This window comes from Electrophorus electricus, chromosome 3, assembly GCF_041902795.1.
Source record: "Electrophorus electricus isolate QZ-2024a chromosome 3, ASM4190279v1, whole genome shotgun sequence".
Lineage (NCBI taxonomy): Eukaryota > Metazoa > Chordata > Actinopteri > Gymnotiformes > Gymnotidae > Electrophorus > Electrophorus electricus.
Genome location: NC_137499.1, coordinates 25,160,215 through 25,181,843, shown reverse-complemented (window position 1 = coordinate 25,181,843; position 21,629 = coordinate 25,160,215). Strand labels below are relative to the sequence as shown.

Genomic DNA, 21,629 nt, shown 5'->3' with positions numbered 1-21,629 from the left:
CCCTGAACACACGAATTTCTGACAAACTGAGGTGAGTCACCATCAATGTATTTAATAAAAATCTATTCACAATTTAAGTGTCTTAAAATACTTCAGAAAAGTGCCGTTAACATTTATGCTGCAACCTTTAGTTCCTGAATATATATTTATTGAAGAGAAAAGAAGTTTTGGTGCCTGTTTAACCCTTTCAGTGCATCTCTAACTGCTGTTATAAGGCCTTTGAACATCATTTTCTAGCCCTGGGGGAGCACAGCAGTGTACAGGTGAGGAATCTCCTTTCTCCCTATCCAGACTCATTTGGGAAGAGTTATAGCCTGTTTACCTCATGAGCTGAACCGGAAGCATTACAGTAAAGTGTGATTGTAATATGAAGATTTTGGGTGAATCAATGTCTTTGCCCCTGGACTTGGTCTATGCGCCTCAGTGTCATCTGAGTTAGCCTGAGGAGTTCTGAGCAAGTACAGGGTCTGCGACCAAGTGAAACAGTAGTGCAAATAGTGAGCGATCAGAATTAGACCGACTGGTTTAATGAAGCTCAATATGGATTTCAAAGAAATCCGTTTTGAAGATTCAGATTACACCCAACAAGACTGATCAGCGGCTGTAAATGTTAGAATTACAAGCAGTCTGGATCTATGAACAATCGCTACTAATACTCCTGGCTTTTTAATGCATCAGATTGCTGCCACCTGGCCGAAAGCTGGGGGTAAGGGGCGGGGTTTACAAGTTATTCTATTACACAATATTATACTTGAAGACTATTACATTATAAAGTAGTCAATTCATATTTAACTCAATAAAGCAAAAAATGCATGTTTATTTTAAAAATATGACTGCAAATCAAAAACTGTAACATACATCATGAACAAATCACTGTTTCGAACATTTTTTTTGAAAATAGTTCAATACGGCTCTGAATACGGTCGCTATAGCAACCATTGTCGCTCTCGTAGAGACTGGTGAGTAAAATAACGCCAAACGTGCATTGTCTGGCTTAACGGCACCTGTCATAACATAATTCAAAACAAGAAGTGGACATGGCGGGCGAGGTGTGGAGAGATGATGTGAATCCACACGTGCACAGAGACGCAATTTCGTACCAACTACTAACAATGCGAAGAACAAAAACTACGGGTATCAACACGTGAACACAGCGCACGGTCGCTCTTCAGCTGAGCAACGCTGCAACCGCTTGAGCTCAGTAATATCAGAAATAGACCTGGTGTGCTATTGATGATTAGACGACATAAACTTGCCTTGCGTGTCTTTTGCCTTGTTAACATGGAGGAATCCCTTAAAGGAACAGATCAGCAAAATAATACATTTACACAATTTTCCACCCACATAACCAGGCCGGCTACAGTCCATCAGCCAAGATATGGTTGACAACCAGCGTTTCCTTTATTGGTTTTGTACCAACATTCTCATAACGTAGGGGCTGGATGTCGCAGAAACTGAGGGAGAAATCACATGCTCAGCTGTTGTTCTCCTTTGCAAAGGGACGAGTGGTTGGTGAATTAGTGAATCAAAGCTGCTTTTTAAAAACTCTATATTGAAGAGAAACTGCAATGTACTGTAACTGTTTAGCTTGTCACCAGTAGCCTATTGTGTGTGTTGTGAATTCAATTATGGAAAAGATATTTTGGTGTACTTAATTTTAATGCTTGCTAACTAGCAACATTAGACCAATATTCCCAGTGCACACTTAATTGGCCTTGATTAACTGTCTTGACAAGTTTACTGTATTTGTAGCAAGTGGAAAATTGTGGAGTTTATTTTGTGGAATTGTACCTTTAAGGAAAAGCTGTTATTTTTACTGGATCAGTTGCCAGGTGTGAAATAAAGAGGTGAACTCCTGCCATGAAATTGTGCTGCTTTATGAATTTACACAAAAGTATATACATTCAAGAAACAAGATGGAAATAATACTGCAACCATCTGACATGAAAGCTAACAAGCATTCACTAGAGCAGAGGTCAGTGTCTGACAATATGAGCACCAGCTACATTAACTGACCTCATACTGTAAATGTTGAGGGATGTTTCGTGTTTGTGTGCATCTCCCTTTAAAAATCTGAGAACAAGGTGTACCCTAGAACATCAAGATGAGCACCACATAACTGAGCCCAGACAGGTGAGACAAACAAAAAACACAAAACAATATGTTGTTCTCCACATTTGTCCACAGCTTTAGGGCATTTTGGACAGGCTGGTTGTATCAGACATAATACTATTAAAGTGCTGCGTGACTAAGCACGAGCATGCAGCTTCTCACACATTTAGGATCCTTCACGTACACCCTCAGTCTTCTGTACGGATATCAGTTTGGACTCAGACTTCATCTGGCAACCTATTCAAGCAGACAAATACCAAACGTCCAATACGGCATACAGTTAATAGATGGACTACAGAAGTGCAAATGACTAGAGCAACACGAACATTCATAACTCTTACAAACATGCGTCACTAACACTCATAACTTGCATATATGCATCACTAACATTCCTAACTCTTGCATATATGCATCACAGTTGCAGCAAGTCAAAGCTGCGTAGTTTAACTGACTGTATTGAAGCAAACAGGAACATTCCACACTGACAACTGTAAGGTCTGTTCCTCAGATTTAACATAAAGCTACATTTTTAACCTCCCATCACGCACATCTAGAGAGACGCATATTTAAATAAGTTCATTTAATTGTCTTAAATAATTGGGTTTTAGAACACTTGGCACATGCTGAAGGGGTGGCATTCCGACCCGGGGACTGCTGGCGTTCGGAGCGAGCCGGATGGCACTCGCTGCCTCAGTCATCCACAGCGATGTTGCGGAACAGGTAGGCCATGGACTCGCCGTTGTGGATGCGTCGGATGGCCTCAGCCAGGATCATACTGACGTCCACCGTCTTGATCTTGGGACACTGCAGCTTCTGCACCTCATGTGGAACGGTGTTGGTCACCACCACCTGCAAGGAAAGACGGCCATCCAGCACTGTGCCACATCGACTGAGAAACACGCCTATTAACAGCAACCTATAAGTATTTGGACAAAGACAAATGCTTTTAAATATATGTTTAAACTGAAGAAGAGTACAGCATTAGCTGCTGACAGCTTAGGAGCCATAGTTTTGTGTGTTGGTGCGAGTCCTGGGTGACCTGGGCAGTGCGGGTACTCTACCTCATCTATGGCAGACTCCTCGATGAGGCGTGGAGCATCTGCGGACAGCAGCCCGTGCGTGGCCATGATGTAGATTTTATAGGCTCCTCTCTCCTTCAGGATCTCCGCAGCTGCCACAAAGTCCTCTACGTCATCTATGATGTCATCCTGGAAGCAGGTTAATGTAAATAAGATGCACCGAACACCTTTAGAGGGTTTCCTTTGCCTTGGTACAGTATAGCTCACTCTCAAGGCTATGAAAAGATTATTTTAAAGCCTTTGTATCTATAGAGATGCACAAGCCATGACTCGCAATATTAAAAGCAGGACTTGTTTCACAGTGCCTGCTATGGTAGTGAAACTGGTAACGTATAAATCAAGAATTATATTTCTTACAACAATAATAGCAATGCGTCCTCCGACATCCCCCACCACCGTGATGGGTGGTTTCTCCTTGGCCATCATCACTATAAAGAGAGGTTACAGCTGGTAAGTCATAAACATGTCACATGAGCTTCTGAAGAGGGATACCATTAAACCATTTAAGCGTTTTCTGTCAGTGTAGACTGGGTAAGATGGGTTCAAAGGCATATAATAACCAGAACAATCCCTAGCCATCGTTAAATAATGAGTAAGTCATCAGAGGAGTCCTGCAAGCAAGTCTTTAAGTCTTCGATGTTTCCCCATTTTACCCCACCTACAATTCAGTTTGGAATTGCAAACTCATTGCAGCACATGCCATGCAGAAACCAAAGCATCTTTTTTTGCCCAACATACCCAATCATGAAGGAGAATGGCTAAGAGGTTTCAACACAATATGTGCAGACCAACTGCACAGAACACACAATCTTGTCCTCAAAGACGGGGTTAGTGACTGGAATAGTGGGGGGGCAAGATTGCATGGCTGTTCTAATTTAACAGCCAAGTCTTCAGTCACAGGAAAGGCAATACACAAAACACACTTCCAGCAAACATACACACTTGCATACACGCTTGTATACAGTTTATCAGACAGGGCAGAACTCAGGTTCTGAGGGCTTAAACATGCTTTCAACACATGCCTTTCATCTGCAGAGCAAAATACACACTTCTACTAATGGGAAGATATGGGTTATAATGGGTTCTTCACTTAGAGCTGCACTCAGTAAAACAAGTTTTAAATGCTGCCACTCTCAAATAAAACCATAAAAATAGCACCTTTAAGGCACGACAGATGAAGACAAGCTTAAGATGTTGATGCTTTGTTAGAGCATTTGTTTTAATCCACAGTCACATTTATATTAAAAAGCAAGAGATGAACTTGCTGTGTTTATAGGCAAACAAAACACAAATCACACCAGTATACATTAATGTTTGTTAAAAGGTATTAACAACTACCTAGAGGTATTTTTAGTTTGTGTTGTGTCCAGTGGTTCAGACAGGAGTGTGTAGACCAACACAGTTCTCAGATTTCTTATTCCTGAAGGTCATGTGTTTCCAAGACCTAACAGAGGCCTTGACATCAAGCAGCTACCAGGCAACCGCTCAAACTCTATAGTCTGCGGAATTTTGCACAAGCAGGCAAGATGTGTTGATTGGCAAAATGGGCTCTGATCAAACCGAGCACGTGTATACATCTCAGACAGATATTTTGCAGGGACTATAAATTTTCAAGAAAAAAAAGTACTTCAGGTGAGGTCTTTTAGTCCTGTATATAAGCACTCTGAACACCCGCACAGCTCAGATAACCCGCGATATTCAGACTGTAAAATAAGGTCTGCTCTTTAAAAAAATGACATATCCAGCCACAGATGGCTACAGTCTGAATGGCTAGTGTGAACATGAGAACCATAGACTCGGTTTGAATGTGCGAGTGCCAGAGTGCTGTCTGCAGGAGCTGAGAGCCATGGGTGAGGCATGCACACACAGGGAGCCAATTCAGTGCGGTGACTGCTGGGATCAGAAGCAGAGAAAGTTAATCAGCGTACTTGGGAGCTCGATGCCTGGGAACGGAGCTTGCTGCTTGCCTATTACCAACAAATAAACACCACATTAAACACCATCCACATACAACTCAAAACAGAGAAATGAGAGCAGGGACTTCAACAACCCTCAGGATTCACTCAGATATGAGCTAAGTAGGCAAAATGCATATTTGTTTTACTTTTTTTTTCCTTATTAAACATTCCAAGAAATTACATGATCAGCTTACTGATGCACTGTAAGAGAAAACAGCTATCAAATGTGTACCTTTATTAAAAAAAAAAAAAAAAAAAAAAAAAAGATGGATGTGTCAGTTTATTGGGCCAACCTACTCTATAGGTTTACTTGTAGGCTCCTAATTAACTTCCAAGTCTATGCTGTATGCGTTCATAAGTGTTTGCTTATATAGTACTTATAAGTGCTTTGACAGATTCGATGCATAGTAAAAACAAACACTCAGTTGGCCCTATGGTCAAAACCGCTAGCTCATAAAAGACACAAACAATGCCTAAAACAACATATACAGATTGATGCACAGGTGTACTCAAAAGAAGGACCAAAGGGTGGGAGTGCAAGGTAGGGTCTTCTAAAGAGGGGAATGAGGTTATATAAAAAATATAACTCTTTGACTAAATCAAATTACAAGTCTTAAGAGATAACTCTTAAGAGACACTAATGCATGGCTCTGAATATCCTCCCTGAGGAGTGTTAAAAGTCCCCATGAGATATAAAAAACACACAAATGAGAACAGAATTAAAGTAGAATAAATATCTGTCGGGTCATTAATTACGCAAAAGGGATCCAGGAGTCATTTAAATGACCTTTTGTTAATTATTTTAGTTTTATTTTTAGCAGAACATGGCCATCTTTTTAGTAAGAGCTTGATCTGAGTAAAGCAACTGCACATAAAAAAATTAGTCAAGGTACCACAAAATTTAAAACCTGCCATGCAACAACTGAAAACCTAGGTTTAGTGAGCACCTCTGTCAGCCTGTGTATGTTGCACTACCTAGTAAACCTGTGTAGTGAGCCCCGCAGACAGCATGTACTTATTACTGTACCACCCCACAGTTCGACTGAAAAGCAGGTGTACCAAATTAAACTAATACTGTCAGAGTCTACAATCAATCTAAATGTTACATGCCATCCAGCGGGTGTACATCCAGTGTCTTCAGTATACGGGTCTATACTGAGGAATCTGCAAGTGTGCAAATTTGCTCAAACATGTGGAAACAGAAGTTGGTCTTACATGGTAGCTCCAAGCCAGGGTGGCCAGAGGTGTTGCGCACACAGGGAGGAGAGTGTCGGCCATCAGCCATGTCAGACTCGGCGCACTGGGCTTCCCCATGGATGACGGCCAGGCCCAGACGCAGACGCTCCGCATAGGACTGAGCCCTGTGGGTAGCAAGCACGCACGCACACACACACATTTACAAGCACATACACACACAGTGCCAGATTAAACCCTGTGGAGGCACCAAGGTAGTCAATCTCAGGGCCCCCCTCGCAAATTACTTCCAATACTTTTTTTTTCTTTTTTGATCCGTTGTCACAGGGCACCTAAAAATCATGGGGCCATAGACTAGTACCCACTCTGCCTATTTGGTAATCCGCCACTGGACAGACAGCTCTGTGGTGAATACACACCAACTTAAAAAAACCACAAGAACATGAGGGGAAAAAAAGCCTTAAATTGCTCATAAAACTATTTACACTTTCAAATCAGTTTTAGGAAACATGGCACCAATACCTTTTTGCAGCAGAGGGGGATTTTGCCACGATGATGGCATTTCTGTAGTCAGGAACCTGAGACAAACCACAGCAAATACTCTAAAGTCATACAAACAGCCTCATCAACGCTGAGATGTCACACAGACAGGAAATCTAAAGCTGGGAGTGGAAGCCACCCACCTCCTCTTGGATGTACTGTGTAAGAAATGGGGAGGCACGTAGGTTGTCCACAGGAAAGCTGAAGAAACCCTGAATCTCTTTCTGATGCAGATCCATAGTGATGATGTGAGACAAACCTGATTAATGGAAAATGTTGCTGAAGGCTTGATAGTGACCATCCAATGCTTCTTACAAATACCTTAAAACATTAAAAAAAAAAAAAAAAAAAAAAAAAAATATCAATAAAGCGATACCTGCTTTGGCTAGCATGGACGCCAACAGCTTACACACTATGGAGCCCCGCTTCCTCATCTTGCACTGTTTGCTGTAGGGGAAGTACGGGATGACTCCGATGATGTTTTTGGCACAGGAGGTCTTGAGTGCATACGCCATTACCAGCAACTCCATAATGGCAGTGTTAACGTCTCTGGTAAATAGGCATATGTAACGAACAAAGTAGGAGAAGCGTCATGGAAAAATAGCAAAACTGGGATATCAGGCTACTTCAGGAGGCAGCGCTCAAACGTTACACTTCTGTTTATGAAGGCAGGGTTTAGAGTTATCAAGGAAGTCCACTCTGCAAAACTGCTGTATAGGAAACAGTTCAGACAGATCAAAAGTCCACCTGTTAGCTAGGTTAATGATTTGTTCTAGTTTATTTGATAATCATGTCTCTTATCATTGGCACACTGTTGCCACGTTGAAAAATCTGTATTACCTGGGAATGGTTTGAATGATGAAGATTGTTTGGCCTCTAACAGACTCTTTGACATCGATTCGGGTCTCTGTGATGTTTAAGGGAATAAATCACAATAAATTAATGTCACTCAGTATGGCTATATGGCTATATAACATCTTAATTTAGCAAGATGCAGTATTTTCACCTCTGTTAGATTCCTGGTAAACAATGGATTTCCCCAACTCCACCCCAAGGCGCCTAGAGTGTCAAAAAGAAAAGCTGCCTGAATAATGGTACAGAAAAAAACTAAATCATGTTCAATTACCACAGTTGTTGCAACTGGTAGACGAACATAATTTGCCTTGGGAAGATAACATATCTTCCCATAAGCGGATCGATCCAATATAGGATTATTAACGCAGGCCAATTTCGTAACTACGTCAATCACTGTTCTATTGATTTCCAGTAAACCAAGACTGTTGAACGTTAATGATATTTATATGCACATCTGTAGGGTGTTTTGTAATTTGTCAGTTTTCACTGACAACCTGCGGAACCTGAGATCAAGCGGGATTTAACATTATATAACAACATTACGTTGAGGATTGTATGACTAACAAAGCTATTTACACGCGGTTGGTTTTTAAGTAGAGAAAAACGTCAACACCTAGCAGACAGTAAAAGGGTCACACCGACTGGACAAAGACAGTTAATGCTAGCTAGCTAACTAGCAAGTCATACCCATCACCAACTAGCTAGCTAGCTAGCTACGTTAAACAACTACCTACATGGATTACAAGACAGCTGGATAGTAAGCAAGCTAACCTAGGTACCTCAACTGCTAGTCTAGCTAACTTACATATTGCTAGGGTTAGCTAGCTAGTAATATCTAGCTCCAAAAAACTAAAATAACTTCAAGATTACCAATAACAAAAGTTAAGAAGACCAACAAATGTACAGGTAAATATGCTATTAACAGAAAACATACTCTGTAATCTTCTTTGCCAGTTCGGTACATGCTGAGCTGGAGTTGGCGGAGAATACTCGATAACCAGTTTTCGGAACATTCATTGTGAAGTGAAGTTTAGAAGCAATGTCACCTGTCTGGCAACCGTATAATAAGAGAGTTCGTCCGTTTGACTTTTTTACGGAAAGGTCATTAAATGTAAAGAGTCTAATGTCGAAATATGTACAAAAGAGCTAAAATAAAGAGAACAAAATGCTAGCAAACCCATATAAACATTAGACAACTCAATTTGCTTCTTAATAACTGTCAGCTTTCTCTTCTTCCTCGAGAATTAAGTTGACAATAAATGCAATAACGTTCTCTAGCGCCGCTAAATGGTTTGGAGTAAACAGCCGTGGTTTAAAAAATTACTGAAATTATTAATTTGACAATAAATTACTTAATCATCAATAAATTACTTAATTAATAAATTACTTTAACATTACAATATAATATTCGTATAACCTTTGTTTCATGTTAAAAATGCACTTTGTGTGTCTTAATTTTAGCTAAAGGGCTTGTTTTTCACACTTTGAAGCCTCATTTAGGTTAGGATGGGAAAATTTTTGAATCTCACCAACACAGCACACTGAGCTGAATTTGCTGTAATATGTAATATGTGTTGTCTTTTTATGGTCTCCATTTGTAAAGGTTTTATTTTCCTGTTTTAGAAAGGCTCTGAGAGTTTTCGCCACATGATTTTTAGATGTGAAGGATGCACACCAGGGACCTAAATTGTATCTCACTCACATAGACAAGAGCAATGTATCCAGATCATTTTCCTTATGTAATTCCATTCCCCTTTTTGGATGAAAGCAGACCCTCTAATTTGAACTGGTGATAAATACAAATATTTAAGTCTTTGCCTATTTAATAGCATACATTAATAACACCAAACTGATTTTTAGCTATTAGGAGCCCAAATCCTTTGACCAACCAGGCAAACAATTAATGTCATTGCCAATAAATGTTTTGTCTGTCACCGGTTGTCCTTTTTGCATACCAAACACACCCAACAAGATCTGTCATATTAGAAATGGTTTGACCCAGTCAATCACAAGCATCACAGCGTGGTCCTTTTAAGTCACTCAGATCCTTACATTTGTCCATTTTTTCCTGCTTCCAACACACTAAATTCAAGAGCTGACTGTACACTTTCTGTGTGATATATTCCTACTCGGTGTCATTAACCGGTGTCATTGTAACAAGATTTCATTCACTTCATCTGTCAGCAGTTTGAATGTTGTGACTGATCGGTGTATATTGTGACTGTATCTGAAGTTGATTCATACTACCGCATTACAATTTGAGCAAACAGAGAACAGGATCTTGCCACACAACCATCTGGTGAGTAGCACAGCCCTCCCCCTAATCCATTCATACATTTAATCCATCCAAATACATTATTTGCAAGAAAAGGCCAGATAAATAATTACAGCTTGTTGTGTTTTTTTCTACCTGTGTTCTTATTAAGATGAGAATATGGCTTAGTAAAATGAGTACAGTGAAGATGTGGTTAGTTGGGTTATAGTTCTTAAAGGGTGTTTCGTAAGTTAATGTACGATCACCTTCTCACACATCACGTGGTACGGTCCGCCACGTGCTGGTGGGGTCGTCTCCGTTGATGTTCCTACTGTGACGTCCCTTTATTTGTACCCACGCACCTTATCACACACCTCCACCTTGTTACTTGGGTCATTATTTAAACCAAGGTATTTTGTAACATGTTTGTCGGTCAGTATTCGTGCTCACGGTTCTGTACTCGGTCATTGTTTGAATTACGGTTTCAACTGGTTTGTTATATGCGAGTGCCGTTAATGTTTAGTGTTCATTTTATAACGCGTGTTTCGTCAATAAATGTCTGTCCATTGCTGCTGCATCTTGTTCTTTGCCCTGCGGCAACCGGGCCGTCATTGTTGAAACATTGGCCAGAGCTTTGGTTTACACATTACTGAAATCATTTACACTTAAATAAGGGGGCAATCCTCAGGCCCCACTGAGGTAAAATGTCTGATAGTTTGTGATGCTGACATCTCAGTGGTCACCACAAACATTAAGACTTTGAAACATTGAGGCAGTTGCCTTTCTATGTACAGAGGAAAAATTCCAGACACGTGGACAGTTTATGGGGAAGAATGTTTTCCCTGGCTCCACGGAGCAACAGCTGGGGAAGGATGCTGGGTACTGGGGTAAGGGTCTTGTGTGCTGGGGAAGGGTACTGGGGTGAGGATACTGGGTGCTTATGAACAGTATCTGGTATAATGGATGAAAACAGGAAAATACTCTAGTATTGTACACTGTCGTTTATTGCAGGCAAGGCAGTGAGTTTGAACTTACAAAACCAAGTATTGCTAAATATTTGCACGCATACATTGTACATTTATGGCAGTTTCTGGACTTAATTATTTACATTTTTGGCCTAGAAGTGAGGCTTTGTCTTGGATATTTGAAACAAAACTTGCTAGCATGACTAGCCTCAAGGGAAATTCTGACCTGATGTAAAGGATATAACAGCTTATTCTAATGGGAACAAAAACATGTGAACTAATTTCATCACAACTTCAGTTAGACAACCAAACCATTGCTGTTGCTTGTATGACTTACATACTGAAATCCTGTAGGTTAAAATGTAAGGAAATAGTCTCAAAAATAAATACAACCATCTGCATAAATAGAGGACAGGAACACTTTATATATGAATAGACAAACTCTCTCTCCTTCACTCACACACACACTCTTTACATTACATATGTGTACTATGTTATATTACATCATCTTAAATACACTTTCCTTACAATACGATTAAGGAATTGCTAATTATACATATAGAATAACACCAATCACATTTTTCTGGTATGGCACCCTTCTTCCTAATCAAACTACAAATAAATCTCATTTAATTTTTATTCTAAAATAAAACTCAAAACACTGGCAGTCAAAGGCCAGGTAGCACAGCAAACCCTTGCAAGGCTAAGAACATAATGTCACAGCATCAGGTTTTGTGCTGTTAAATGCAAAAGCTGTACTTAAAATTAGATCAAATTAAAGTACATCATTTACAAAACACTGCCTTAAATTCTGACTGCGATTCTTAAAATTGTATTACTACAAAGACAGTTAGATGAGCTTTCCCTGTTCATTTTGTGGACATACTTTGCTTCTCAGTTGAACAACAATCATACATTTTCTACCAAGGAGCTTAAGTAAATAAGCTGGTCTACTCATATAATGAAATAAAGACAAGAATCTTCATGAAACAAATAAATAACCCAGGTCACAACACTTTCCTTCTCATCATTCTGTGCAGCATTCTTCCATCTGGTGAGCAGCCCATGACCTTCAGAATTCATGTCTGTGGTACATGTCCGGGTCGTAGTACTTGGTGACCACGACACGGTTGGCAAACTTCCGGCCGGTCAGTGCCTGCATGGCCTTCTGACAGTCTGCCGCTGACTCATATTCCACAAAGATCTGAAACAAAGCTGCACTTCGTCACCAAGGCAACCACAGCATCATCAGGCCATATACTCAGAATCCAGCTGTGAGAGTACATGTAGCATCCTCACCACCACCACCACCTAAATCAACAGCATGCACACAGAATTCATTCATTCATCTCTCTCTGCACATATATGCTTACTTTTAATAAACAGAACAGCTACTGACACTGTTATGTACAATTCCACGATGAAACTAGACTAAAGTTCCGCATGTCAAATGATGAGCTGCATCCCGTTTCACATAGCCACACCACAGAATCATCCCGCTGCAGAGGAATGCAGAGGAGCCCTTGCCCCCACCTAGCTCCTTCATCTGCTCTTCCACTCACTCCACCCCTCACTCTCCGTCCACTCCCCTCCTCAGCGGACCTACCTTGCCGCAGCCCGGCACGTCCACGCCATCAACAGGCCGAGGGATTTCAATGGAGCGCACGCATCCGTGCTTGCAGCACTCCTGACGGATGTCCTCCAGGATCTCCTCGTAGTCCTCATCGTCCAGCAGCTCCTCGGGCATCACCATGTTGAGGAGACACAGCACCTCGGTGGGCAGGCTCATGATTGGCAGCCTCGGCAGAACTGGCAGCAGGAGGCTCAAGGACGCCTCGGTTGCAGCCATCTGCTGGGAGCACAAGTATGCCACACACACGCTCCATGTTGGTGCTGTCATTGGCACTTGTGGATTAATTTGAGATGTTTCATGCAAAGTATGAAGGGAATTTTCACAACAGCGAGTAGACTTTTTAAAAAATGAGAGCAATGGGCTGGTATTTGTTCACCTCTGAAAATATAGAAAGTGTTGAATACAAAAGTTACCAGTCACATCTGTTTTATATTTACAGCATATATAAGCAATTGAGAAAAGAGTAATAGTATTTTTCTCTGATAATGGTACACTAAATCATATACAGCTACTCAGTGTGTGCCACAACCAATGTAAACACACCTAAGCACTGATATAAGTGAAAATGCTTTTACCAAGTTCTGACTATGGCAACAAGCAGTGGGTGTATGTTTGAACGCTACTGCTTTGATGAAAAGGACACACACTGCAGAGTTATCCTGTGCAAAGCGATAACACCCCCTCTCCCTCCCTGAGCCCAGTGTGGGCATGACAATTTCTGCTGCTGCCACTTACTGAGTTGGCGTTCTTCGCCCCCACGCTGGCCCGCTGCACAATCAGCTTCTTATCACCCAGCTGCATGCCATTCAGACCAGCCACTGCCTGCACACAGCAAACCCATCTGATTAGCCCTGGATAGCCCTAATGGTATGCAATAAATACATCTGTTTAGCCCCGGACAGCCCGAATGGCATGCAATAAATACATCTGGTTAACTTCGGACAGCCTGTACTGCATGCAACAACTACATCTGATTAGCCCCTGTGAGCCCATATGGCATGCAACAAATACATCTGATTGGCCCCGGAGAGCCCATGTGACACGTAACAAATTAATCTGATTAGCCTTGGACAGCACATCTGAAATAGAGCCCATATGGCATACAGGCCAATCTCTTAGCATGAGTGTTACTTTAATGTGCTCTTCTGCTAACAAACAGACATTGACTGAAGTAAGAATGCAAAAATGAATTAATTACTATTTACTCAGCAATTCCCTTTATTTGTAAAACTGAGAGTGGAAAGGAAAGGATACAAGGATACACAATGATGACATCACCTGCTAAATCCATGAGCCACACCAAACCTACAACATATTGAGATTTTGATCGAAAGAAAGGTCCCACACCTGGTCAGTGGCACAGATGTCCGCATATTCGCAGAAAGCATAACCCTTTGACAGTGACGTGGCACTGTCTTTGACAAGGTTGAAAGCTTTTAGTGGCCCAAATGATGTCAAGAGCTCCTTCACCTGCACAACAGAGGAGGGGACAAACAGCTGTTTGCATAACATTGGCTTTGACAAGAGGTGAGTGAACGACATCTTAACTGTTCCACTCTAAGACTTGTGGGGGAATAAATTAAGAGGTGGAATGACTGGAGTAACACATCAGTCAAACATAAGACATCCCCTTACTCCATTGTTACTGCAGTTGTAGTATTACAACATTATGAACATACCGAGGCATAATTAATCAACCCCAACACCCAAGTGTCAGTTTTAACATTTTATTGAATAAAACCCGAGAAAGTGCATTTTTTTACTCCCATGGTGGCTGTAGTGGCTGAAGGAAACCAAAAATAAAAAACCTTTTGGCTTCAAACTGAATCTGTTTTGCAGGAGGTCATGTTTACAGAAAATGCTCTGCTGGCATTGTTTAAAAAAAAAAAAATTATAACAAGCTTAACAATTCGAAGTAATAAAATCTAATCAGTTTATATCTGTATGTTCTTTTATGACACAAATGAGTGCAGAACAGTGCTATGGGATAATTTACACTTAAATACAAAACAGTGAAAACTATTGCCTCAGTCAACACGTTCCATCTACGTGTATTAAAACCACCATCATTACATCCATGTGTCATGCCTTTTTTAAAAATTAACGTACCACAATTAGCCATCCTCCACCCGTCCCACCCCGCTACCCAGAAACCCCTTAGTGGGTTTGCGCGCTCAAAAGAGTGATGGCAGAAAGAGAGCAGTTGTGGGGGAGGGGAGGGGCAAACGAGCCCACTGGCGGGAAATGAATCCGTGCGAGGAGCGGAATGTCTTACTTGCCTTGTATTATATGTTGGCATGGCAGCAGTAGGTCAGTACTACTGAACAAATTATGAGCGCAGACTTAACGATCTTACCGGCCCCTAGCTGGGGACAAAGTGGGGGGGAACAGAAATGAAAGAACTGTGAGTTTCAGAGCAGTAACGGAGACTGCATGAAAAGTAGGAGAAGAGAAAGAAAAGAATATCAGGACACAGGGTACATTTACATCCATTTGACTCTTGTAGTTTGGCTTGGCAGTTATAATCCAGTAAGATAAACATCACTGAGGAGCAATGTTATTCCCCCTTTCCAATTACAAATTAGAGTAGAATATGTTATAGTTTTGTGTAATTTAGTGGTTTTCAGCCGTTTTATCTATGAAGGGAACATTGGTATAGGCCCAGCAATGCAAATAACCTCACCGCCTCCAACATCACCTCATCCATCCAAAGTTACAAACACAGCGAGTGAAACGCATGAGAAAAGATGAAAAAGGTAAGTGTTATAACAAACATTTTTTGACCCAGTCCGCATGTCAGCATGCATCTATGGGGTTACTAGAAAATTGTTTATCTATGTTGTGGACTAAATGTGGGACTTTTCCTTTAAAAAAAAAAAAAAAAAAACGAACTTTGAATGACACTCATTGAGCAAATGACACTCAGCATGGGCAAGTGTGTTGACGAACCATTGAAATCAGCACCAAGACTGGGAAAAGCCGATACATCTACACAACCAACGCTGTAAAGAGTAGGAACTGCTCTGACCTGGGTTGTTAATGCTAAATCATCTTATGTTGTAAATTATATTCAAATATACTGGTCCTCTGAACAGACACAATTCAAAATTACCAGGGTATAAAACACAAAGACCTGGTCACTTTTAAAATAGAATCCCACAGTTATCATTTTCAAAGACGTAGTTTGATGGGGAATTTAGATTAGACATCTAATCCAGTGTTTTTCAACCTAGTTCCCGGGGCCCACCAGATGGTCTACATCAGATTCTTTTTTTTGCTCCAAATCAGATACCTGTGGAAGACAGTCAATGTTCTCCCAGTATACCTGTACCAGGTACTCAGTGTTCTCTCAGCACACCTGTACCAGGTACTCAGTGTTCTCCCTGTACACCTGTACCAGGTACCCAGTGATTTCCAAGTACAGTTGTTTCAGGTATTCAGTGTTCTCCCAGTAAACCCGTTACAGGTATTCATTTTTCACTCAATACACCCGAAGCAGGTATTCAATGTTCTCCCAGTACACCCGTGGCAGGGATTTGGTGCACTTCCAGAATACCTGTTGTAGGTATTCAGTGTCCTTGGTTGCTTAGTTTGTGTGTGTTAGCAATAGAAAGCAAAATGTGGAACATCCAGAGGACTGGATTGAGAAACACTGTTCGAATCACCCTGTTATCTTATTTGTCATATTATTAGAGCAGAGTCATAAGATAAGAACAGAGATTTAAAAAATGCATAGATTTGTTTTAGAATTATGCGGACGTATAACTAAGATATTGCTCACACATATTGTATGTTCAAAGGCCATGACTGCCCTCCTCTCCATGTGTACACAGGGCATTGAGAATACTATGTCATCAGTATGACATACAGGAATGAAAGACCTTCTTGCGACAAATGGGAAACCATGCATTCCTGTTACTGCTGCATTTCGACAGATGGAGTGAGTTTAAAACAACTTGAACGGACACTTTATACAAGAGCTAAGAAATACCTGATCATCGCCGAGATAGTTTGGCAAACCGCCAATGAAGAGTTTATGCGGGGAGTCTGGGACAACAGTGGACACAACTCCTGGTGGACCAAAAAAAGACTATCTGGCGACTCAGAATTCTAACCAGAAGGCACTTCAACCAAATTTTTACATTTTGATAACTAAAATTCTCTCATTACAATCTTTTTTCAATACTAAACTACATGCTTGTAGTACTGGTAGAGACATTGCTCATCAGTTTAGAAGTGCAGAACTACTGCTGTTGGGTAATCTGAACCTGGGACGTGAAAGGTGGGCTGCTCAGAGATGCCGGGCAGGGGCCGGTAGTCGTGAGGGCGTCTGATCTTCAGTGACTGCCCCTGGAAGATGATTCCGTCAAATGCCATGGCCTGCGTGGTCTCATCCACAGACCTAAACTGAAGGAAAAATACAGCCGTCCCTCACCCACCACGACCAGCAGGCATGAACCGTCACTCAAAACTGATAAAGTTGAATGGGCTTGCTCACAAAGTCCTGTGTGTTAGTGCGACTTTATGGCTTCAAAAACAAGTGTCCCCAATGGGGAGCAGTATAGAGCCAACTAACCTTGACTGCAATGTTTTCACATTTACGCCCAGTTTTATATAAAGACAAAAACAAAAATTATGTACTTGTGAATTATAAAATTAACATTTTAGGTTGTTTTCTAAAACAAAAGTAAAAGCACCACTTTATATTCCTGTCTTTCTAAAATTCTTGCACTGCAACCCTGAGAACATGCAACAACCTAAATGCAGCATAAACAACCAGCATATTAAAAGTACAATTAAGAAATTCACTCTGTATCAAATCTCATGAAAGTCAAAGTACATATTTTGCTTCAAAGATTTAATGCTGCAATAGAAAAATGCACATCTTAAGTGATGCAAACTGATAATAAAATATGAAATGCAAAGATAAAATTGATATTACAGCAACTTCTGTGCTGCCGTGATAAGCCACAATTGTAATGTTCTCTATGTAAATTTGCACACCTCGGGAATTTCATCAGTTGTTTGGTTGTTGGTTTTTTTCCATGACTTTATTGGTCAAAAGCTTGGCACCTCAGTGCCATGTACTTAGTACCTCTTAAGCATCAGATGGACAGATTAATGAGCTAACACAGAAGCATTCTCACCTCAAGAAAAGCAAAGTTCTTATCCTGGTTGATCTGCACTGCAAGCACTGGATTACTGGGGGCTTGGATGAGCCTGGCCAGCCTCATCTGGGCATTGAAAAACTCAGCCATTGATTCCTACAGGGAACATGGCAAAAGCAGGTAAGTTCCTGCAGGGTACTTCTAGGAATATGAAGCATGATTACTTATTTGTCATGTGTGGAGGATGCAAAGGTAGTTCCCTGCCACTGCATAGAAATGTAACACCGGATACTGGGGTGGCATTTTCAACAAGTGGTGTTGAACGAGTAATCTGATCGAAAGGCTTCCTTAACACAATATCTCTATTTAATGCCCTAGACTCAGTTAGCACTATTCCAACAATCCAGTGTTTTTGCTGGATCTGGTGCTATTTGCATCACAGACTTTGACACAAACACCATGCCAGTGGAAAAGTGCAAAGAAACCGTGGATACCGGGCAAGCTCTCGGGTCGCATGATGTCTACCTCAGTCACTCCAAATGGGATGTTTCCAATGTAAAGGCGGCGAGCTTGTCTGGTCATCTGGCTGCCGCCGAGAGGCACCTGCACCGTTGCTGCGGGAACTCCGGCTGTAGTGGACGTAGCCAGCAGTGCTACAGTGGGGATCTGGCCGGCAGCTATGACAGACATATCATAGCATATTAAAAGCATATTAAAGACTTACACTGCAAGTCAACCAAAGAATCAGTGTACCATACTTGTGGCAGTAGTAGCTCAATGGTTAAGGTACTTGACATGTAATCAGAAGGTTGCTAGTTCAAGTTCCACTGCTGCCAAGTTGTCACTGTTGGGGCCCTGAGCAAGACCCTTAACTGCTCAAGTTGTACTCAGTCATAATTCTAAGTGTCAGATAAACGTTTGGCACCTGATCACAGCATTAAGATTACTGCTATGATAAAGAATAGGAACTAAAGCCCAGGAGGAACAGTACAACTAAAACAAATACAAAATCAAAGTGTGTCAAATGGGGTTCACACAAAAAGTTCACATTGCCTAACAGTAAGAGAGTTTCTAAAGGGCAGCCTAGTGTCCTGTTTGTAAAAGTCACATGATGTCATGTGATATTAGGGCAGATATGCTGGCTTTGAATGTGCCTATAGAGTTCATGGGTAAAGTAGGACAGTTGCTGTACCTTGCATGGCTTTGTACTGCATCGGGGTGATGTTCTCGAAGCCGGGAGGTGGGACATCCCAGTATCTGTAGATCCTTTTCTTTCTCGTTTGTCGTGGAGAATAACTGGGCAAACAGAAAGTGAAGAAGCGTAGGCCAGCGGCTTACTGAGAAAAGGCTCAGTCAGGCGGCTGAACCAGGCATTCTCCAAGAGGCCTGTTCTGTTGCAGCAGCCTAGCCAAGTCTACGTTTCAGAAAATGTCAAGCAGATGACACAACAGGAGCACTGTGTGCACACCTACTCATTTTCATCAACACAGCTAAAAGCAGAGGAGCTCGACTACTGCCAGTGGTCACTGTACAGATCAGGTGGTCTGCTTTGGAGAGCTCAGCTCTCCGTGGGTCTTGTAGGCACCTATGTTTCTTGTGGTCCCTGGAGCGGCTCCGGCAGTCCCGGCTCCGGTGGTCCTGGCTCCGGCAGTCCCGGCTGCGATGCTTCTCTCCTCTTCCCAGCAAGCCACTGCATGTCCTGTGCCTCTCCCTCTCTCTTTCTATAGCCGCCAAGCAGGAGTGAGGGACAGACACATGGATAACACAGGCAAAAAAGCAAGATATACATGAAATATTACATGACATCATGTGACTGTTTTACAAACAGGTCACTAGATGCAAAAAGGAGGGCATATGTGAGGGCAATAGAACTGTATGGTAGACCCCAATACTCTGACAAGCACAAATATTTGCAGCACAACTGTATCCAGAGCTCTTATATCTGACTACAGCCTTGACAATGACAATACGCTACTTAAAAGTCCAGCTTGCAGTTGCTACAACATAGGCAGTATTTCAATTACATGCATTTACAATATGAAATTAATTACTTTTGAATGTTTTGTAATTTGCTGGACAGAAAAAGTTGAGGTAATTTTACCAAAATAATTTAAAAGCATATATTTGTGTATTTGTAATACCTAAAATGTATTTAATTTTATTTTCAAATAATACACATTTCTATCTCTAGGTTTTAACTGTAAAAATATATATTACAATTAGCCAATCAGTTTTTGGTTAAATGCAACTGAATCACATGACATGTCCTACTGAGTCCAGTAAGCATTGTCCCCCCCCCCATCTGTATTCTGCAAAGATTCATCCCTACTCTTCTTGGTTCTGACCCTGACAGTTACCTACCATCTCACTCCTCTCATGTCTAAAACCTATCAAACCTAACAAATGAAGGCAACAAATTCAATCAGTGGCAGAGTAGGCCTGATCTCATAATCTGCTTCAAGGGTACTGTTTGGAGTCTTTCACACTCATTCATTTGGATGCTTATGAAGATCTTAGAGGGCTACTTACTGTGCAGAGATTTACTTGCTATACGTATATTTAATTTCTTTTGAATAAGGCATCTGGTGAATCCCAGTCTTGATGACTAGTGCATCACCGTGGCTTAACCGTTCCGCTCCACCAGTCGCATATCAAATGTCTGTTCAAGCACTCAGTCAGTGAGTGGTCACTTTGACTGACAGAAACCACCCACCATTCAACCACCATCAAGATATCTTGACTGGCCACTTCACATCTATAATGTTGTACTTTAGCAGAGCTCATCTTTTCAATGTAGGTTGATTAAGATCAGTCCAATATCGACGCTAAATGGATTAAAAATGAATAAAATGACATAATCTGATCTATAATGTATTTTTATACTTTCAAATTACAAATTACTTGTATTTTAATTTTTTCTCGTACTATTTTGTATTTTATTTTGATTAATTTGTGGAGCAAGTATTTGTTACAAGATTCTTCTTAATGTATGTGTCCATCCATGGTTACATTCCTGTAGGTTACAGTCTAGATAGACTTTTCGAAAAGACATAGATCTGTTTAGCAACTGATTGATGCTTGTCCCAAGACAGCTAGCTGGGTCAGATAACTTTAGGTGGATTGTCAAGTTTGGTTCTGGCCATAGTAGCAAACTAGTCAATGTCAGATGGCAGATAAACAGATAAAATGCACAGTTTTGCATAAAACGGTGATATCCTAAATGCGTTTTGATTGAGGTTATATTTTAGCTAACCAATGACAGATTCTCCTATTACACTGGCTTCGACGCTAATAACTAGCTAGCTAGCTAACGTAAAGGAGCAAATAACCATTTTAATTATAGCTAATTATAAACTTTATATTAGCTCGTTGCAGCTGGTTAATTTACGCGTAAACACATAACCTATAGGTTAAAATGGCACACCTAAATGCAGTGTCAACATAAATCCGTTTGGGCGGAGATAAACGGACTAACGTTACCTTGTCTGTTCTCATTTAATTGTTTCTCGAACTCTTCAAAATCCGACATTTCTAAAAAAAAAATAAAATAAAATAAAATAAATATTAAAAAGATATATATATATTCGTCGTTCCAGTTAGTTTCAGCCACTAACCAGTAGCCGCACCAGGAGTGCAGTCAAACTGAGCCGGGGGCGGACTAACGCCAAATTAACGTGAGGGATTAACGCCAACCTCTAAAGAGGTAAAGAAAACCAACCGCTCAGAGTGCCGGTCACACGCGCCTCACTGAGGTCACACGCACAGAGCGTCGTGGCTGCGAAGGTACTGACTGATCCTGCGCAGATGCAGGCATTTGCAGACCATTACCTGCGCTGCGCCAACATGAGCCACCCCTAACATGTGAGCAGTGTAGTAATGCCGTGCAGTGTGCCGCCTGCGCGCACATGCGCACAGAACATGAAATGGGTCG

The 21,629-nt window shown here is 41.2% G+C and overlaps 2 protein-coding genes across 6 annotated transcripts; both read right to left on the bottom strand.

Moving 5' to 3' along the window:
- Nucleotides 1–787: 787 nt before the first annotated feature.
- On the bottom strand, nucleotides 788–8,981 carry prpsap1 (phosphoribosyl pyrophosphate synthetase-associated protein 1). 3 transcript variants are annotated; one of them, XM_027000362.3, is made up of 12 exons: nucleotides 8,673–8,981; nucleotides 7,890–7,942; nucleotides 7,724–7,790; nucleotides 7,260–7,432; nucleotides 7,027–7,142; nucleotides 6,866–6,921; nucleotides 6,365–6,510; nucleotides 5,120–5,158; nucleotides 3,549–3,619; nucleotides 3,174–3,320; nucleotides 2,757–2,961; nucleotides 788–2,349 (listed from the first exon to the last, which is right to left on the bottom strand). In XM_027000362.3, exons 1-11 carry the CDS (start codon nucleotides 8,753–8,755, stop codon nucleotides 2,803–2,805), a joined length of 1,110 nt encoding a protein of 369 aa, XP_026856163.1. In that variant the 5' UTR covers nucleotides 8,756–8,981; the 3' UTR covers nucleotides 788–2,349; nucleotides 2,757–2,802. The 3 variants fall into 3 exon arrangements, with proteins under 3 accessions (XP_026856163.1, XP_026856162.1, XP_026856164.1); XM_027000361.3 differs by having other exon boundaries at nucleotides 788–2,961; XM_027000363.3 differs by lacking the exon at nucleotides 5,120–5,158 and having other exon boundaries at nucleotides 788–2,961.
- Nucleotides 8,982–10,986: 2,005 nt separating this feature from the next.
- Nucleotides 10,987–21,549, bottom strand: LOC113571425 (splicing factor U2AF 65 kDa subunit-like). Of its 3 annotated transcripts, none has more exons than XM_081710793.1 (11): nucleotides 21,179–21,549; nucleotides 19,284–19,419; nucleotides 18,891–18,994; nucleotides 18,224–18,375; nucleotides 17,738–17,854; nucleotides 16,859–16,997; nucleotides 16,582–16,661; nucleotides 13,938–14,060; nucleotides 13,326–13,412; nucleotides 12,564–12,809; nucleotides 10,987–12,268 (listed from the first exon to the last, which is right to left on the bottom strand). In XM_081710793.1, the coding sequence occupies exons 1-11, from the start codon at nucleotides 21,225–21,227 to the stop codon at nucleotides 12,206–12,208; spliced, it is 1,296 nt and encodes a 431-aa protein (XP_081566919.1). In that variant the 5' UTR covers nucleotides 21,228–21,549; the 3' UTR covers nucleotides 10,987–12,205. The 3 variants fall into 3 exon arrangements, with proteins under 3 accessions (XP_081566919.1, XP_081566918.1, XP_026856151.2); XM_081710792.1 differs by having other exon boundaries at nucleotides 10,987–12,161; nucleotides 21,179–21,473; XM_027000350.3 differs by having other exon boundaries at nucleotides 10,987–12,161; nucleotides 12,564–12,806; nucleotides 21,179–21,467.
- Nucleotides 21,550–21,629: the final 80 nt, after the last annotated feature.

Bases quoted from the DNA above. Each gene is read 5' to 3' on its own strand.
- prpsap1 (XM_027000361.3), bottom strand. From the start codon at position 8,755: ATGAATGTTCCGAAAACTGGTTATCGAGTATTCTCCGCCAACTCCAGC. The intron at 7,433-7,723 runs GTAATACAGATT...CCTATTTACCAG, and splicing joins ATCATTCAAACCATTCCCAG to AGACGTTAACACTGCCATTA. The intron at 2,962-3,173 runs GTAGAGTACCCG...CTTTCCTTGCAG, and splicing joins AGGAGTCTGCCATAGATGAG to GTGGTGGTGACCAACACCGT.
- LOC113571425 (XM_081710792.1), bottom strand. From the start codon at position 21,227: ATGTCGGATTTTGAAGAGTTCGAGAAACAATTAAATGAGAACAGACAA. The intron at 16,662-16,858 runs GTTCAGATTACC...TTGGTCCACCAG, and splicing joins GCCCACCTTTCACGTCCCAG to GAGTTGTGTCCACTGTTGTC. The intron at 14,061-16,581 runs GTATTTCTTAGC...TCTGTTGTGCAG, and splicing joins ACTATCTCGGCGATGATCAG to GTGAAGGAGCTCTTGACATC.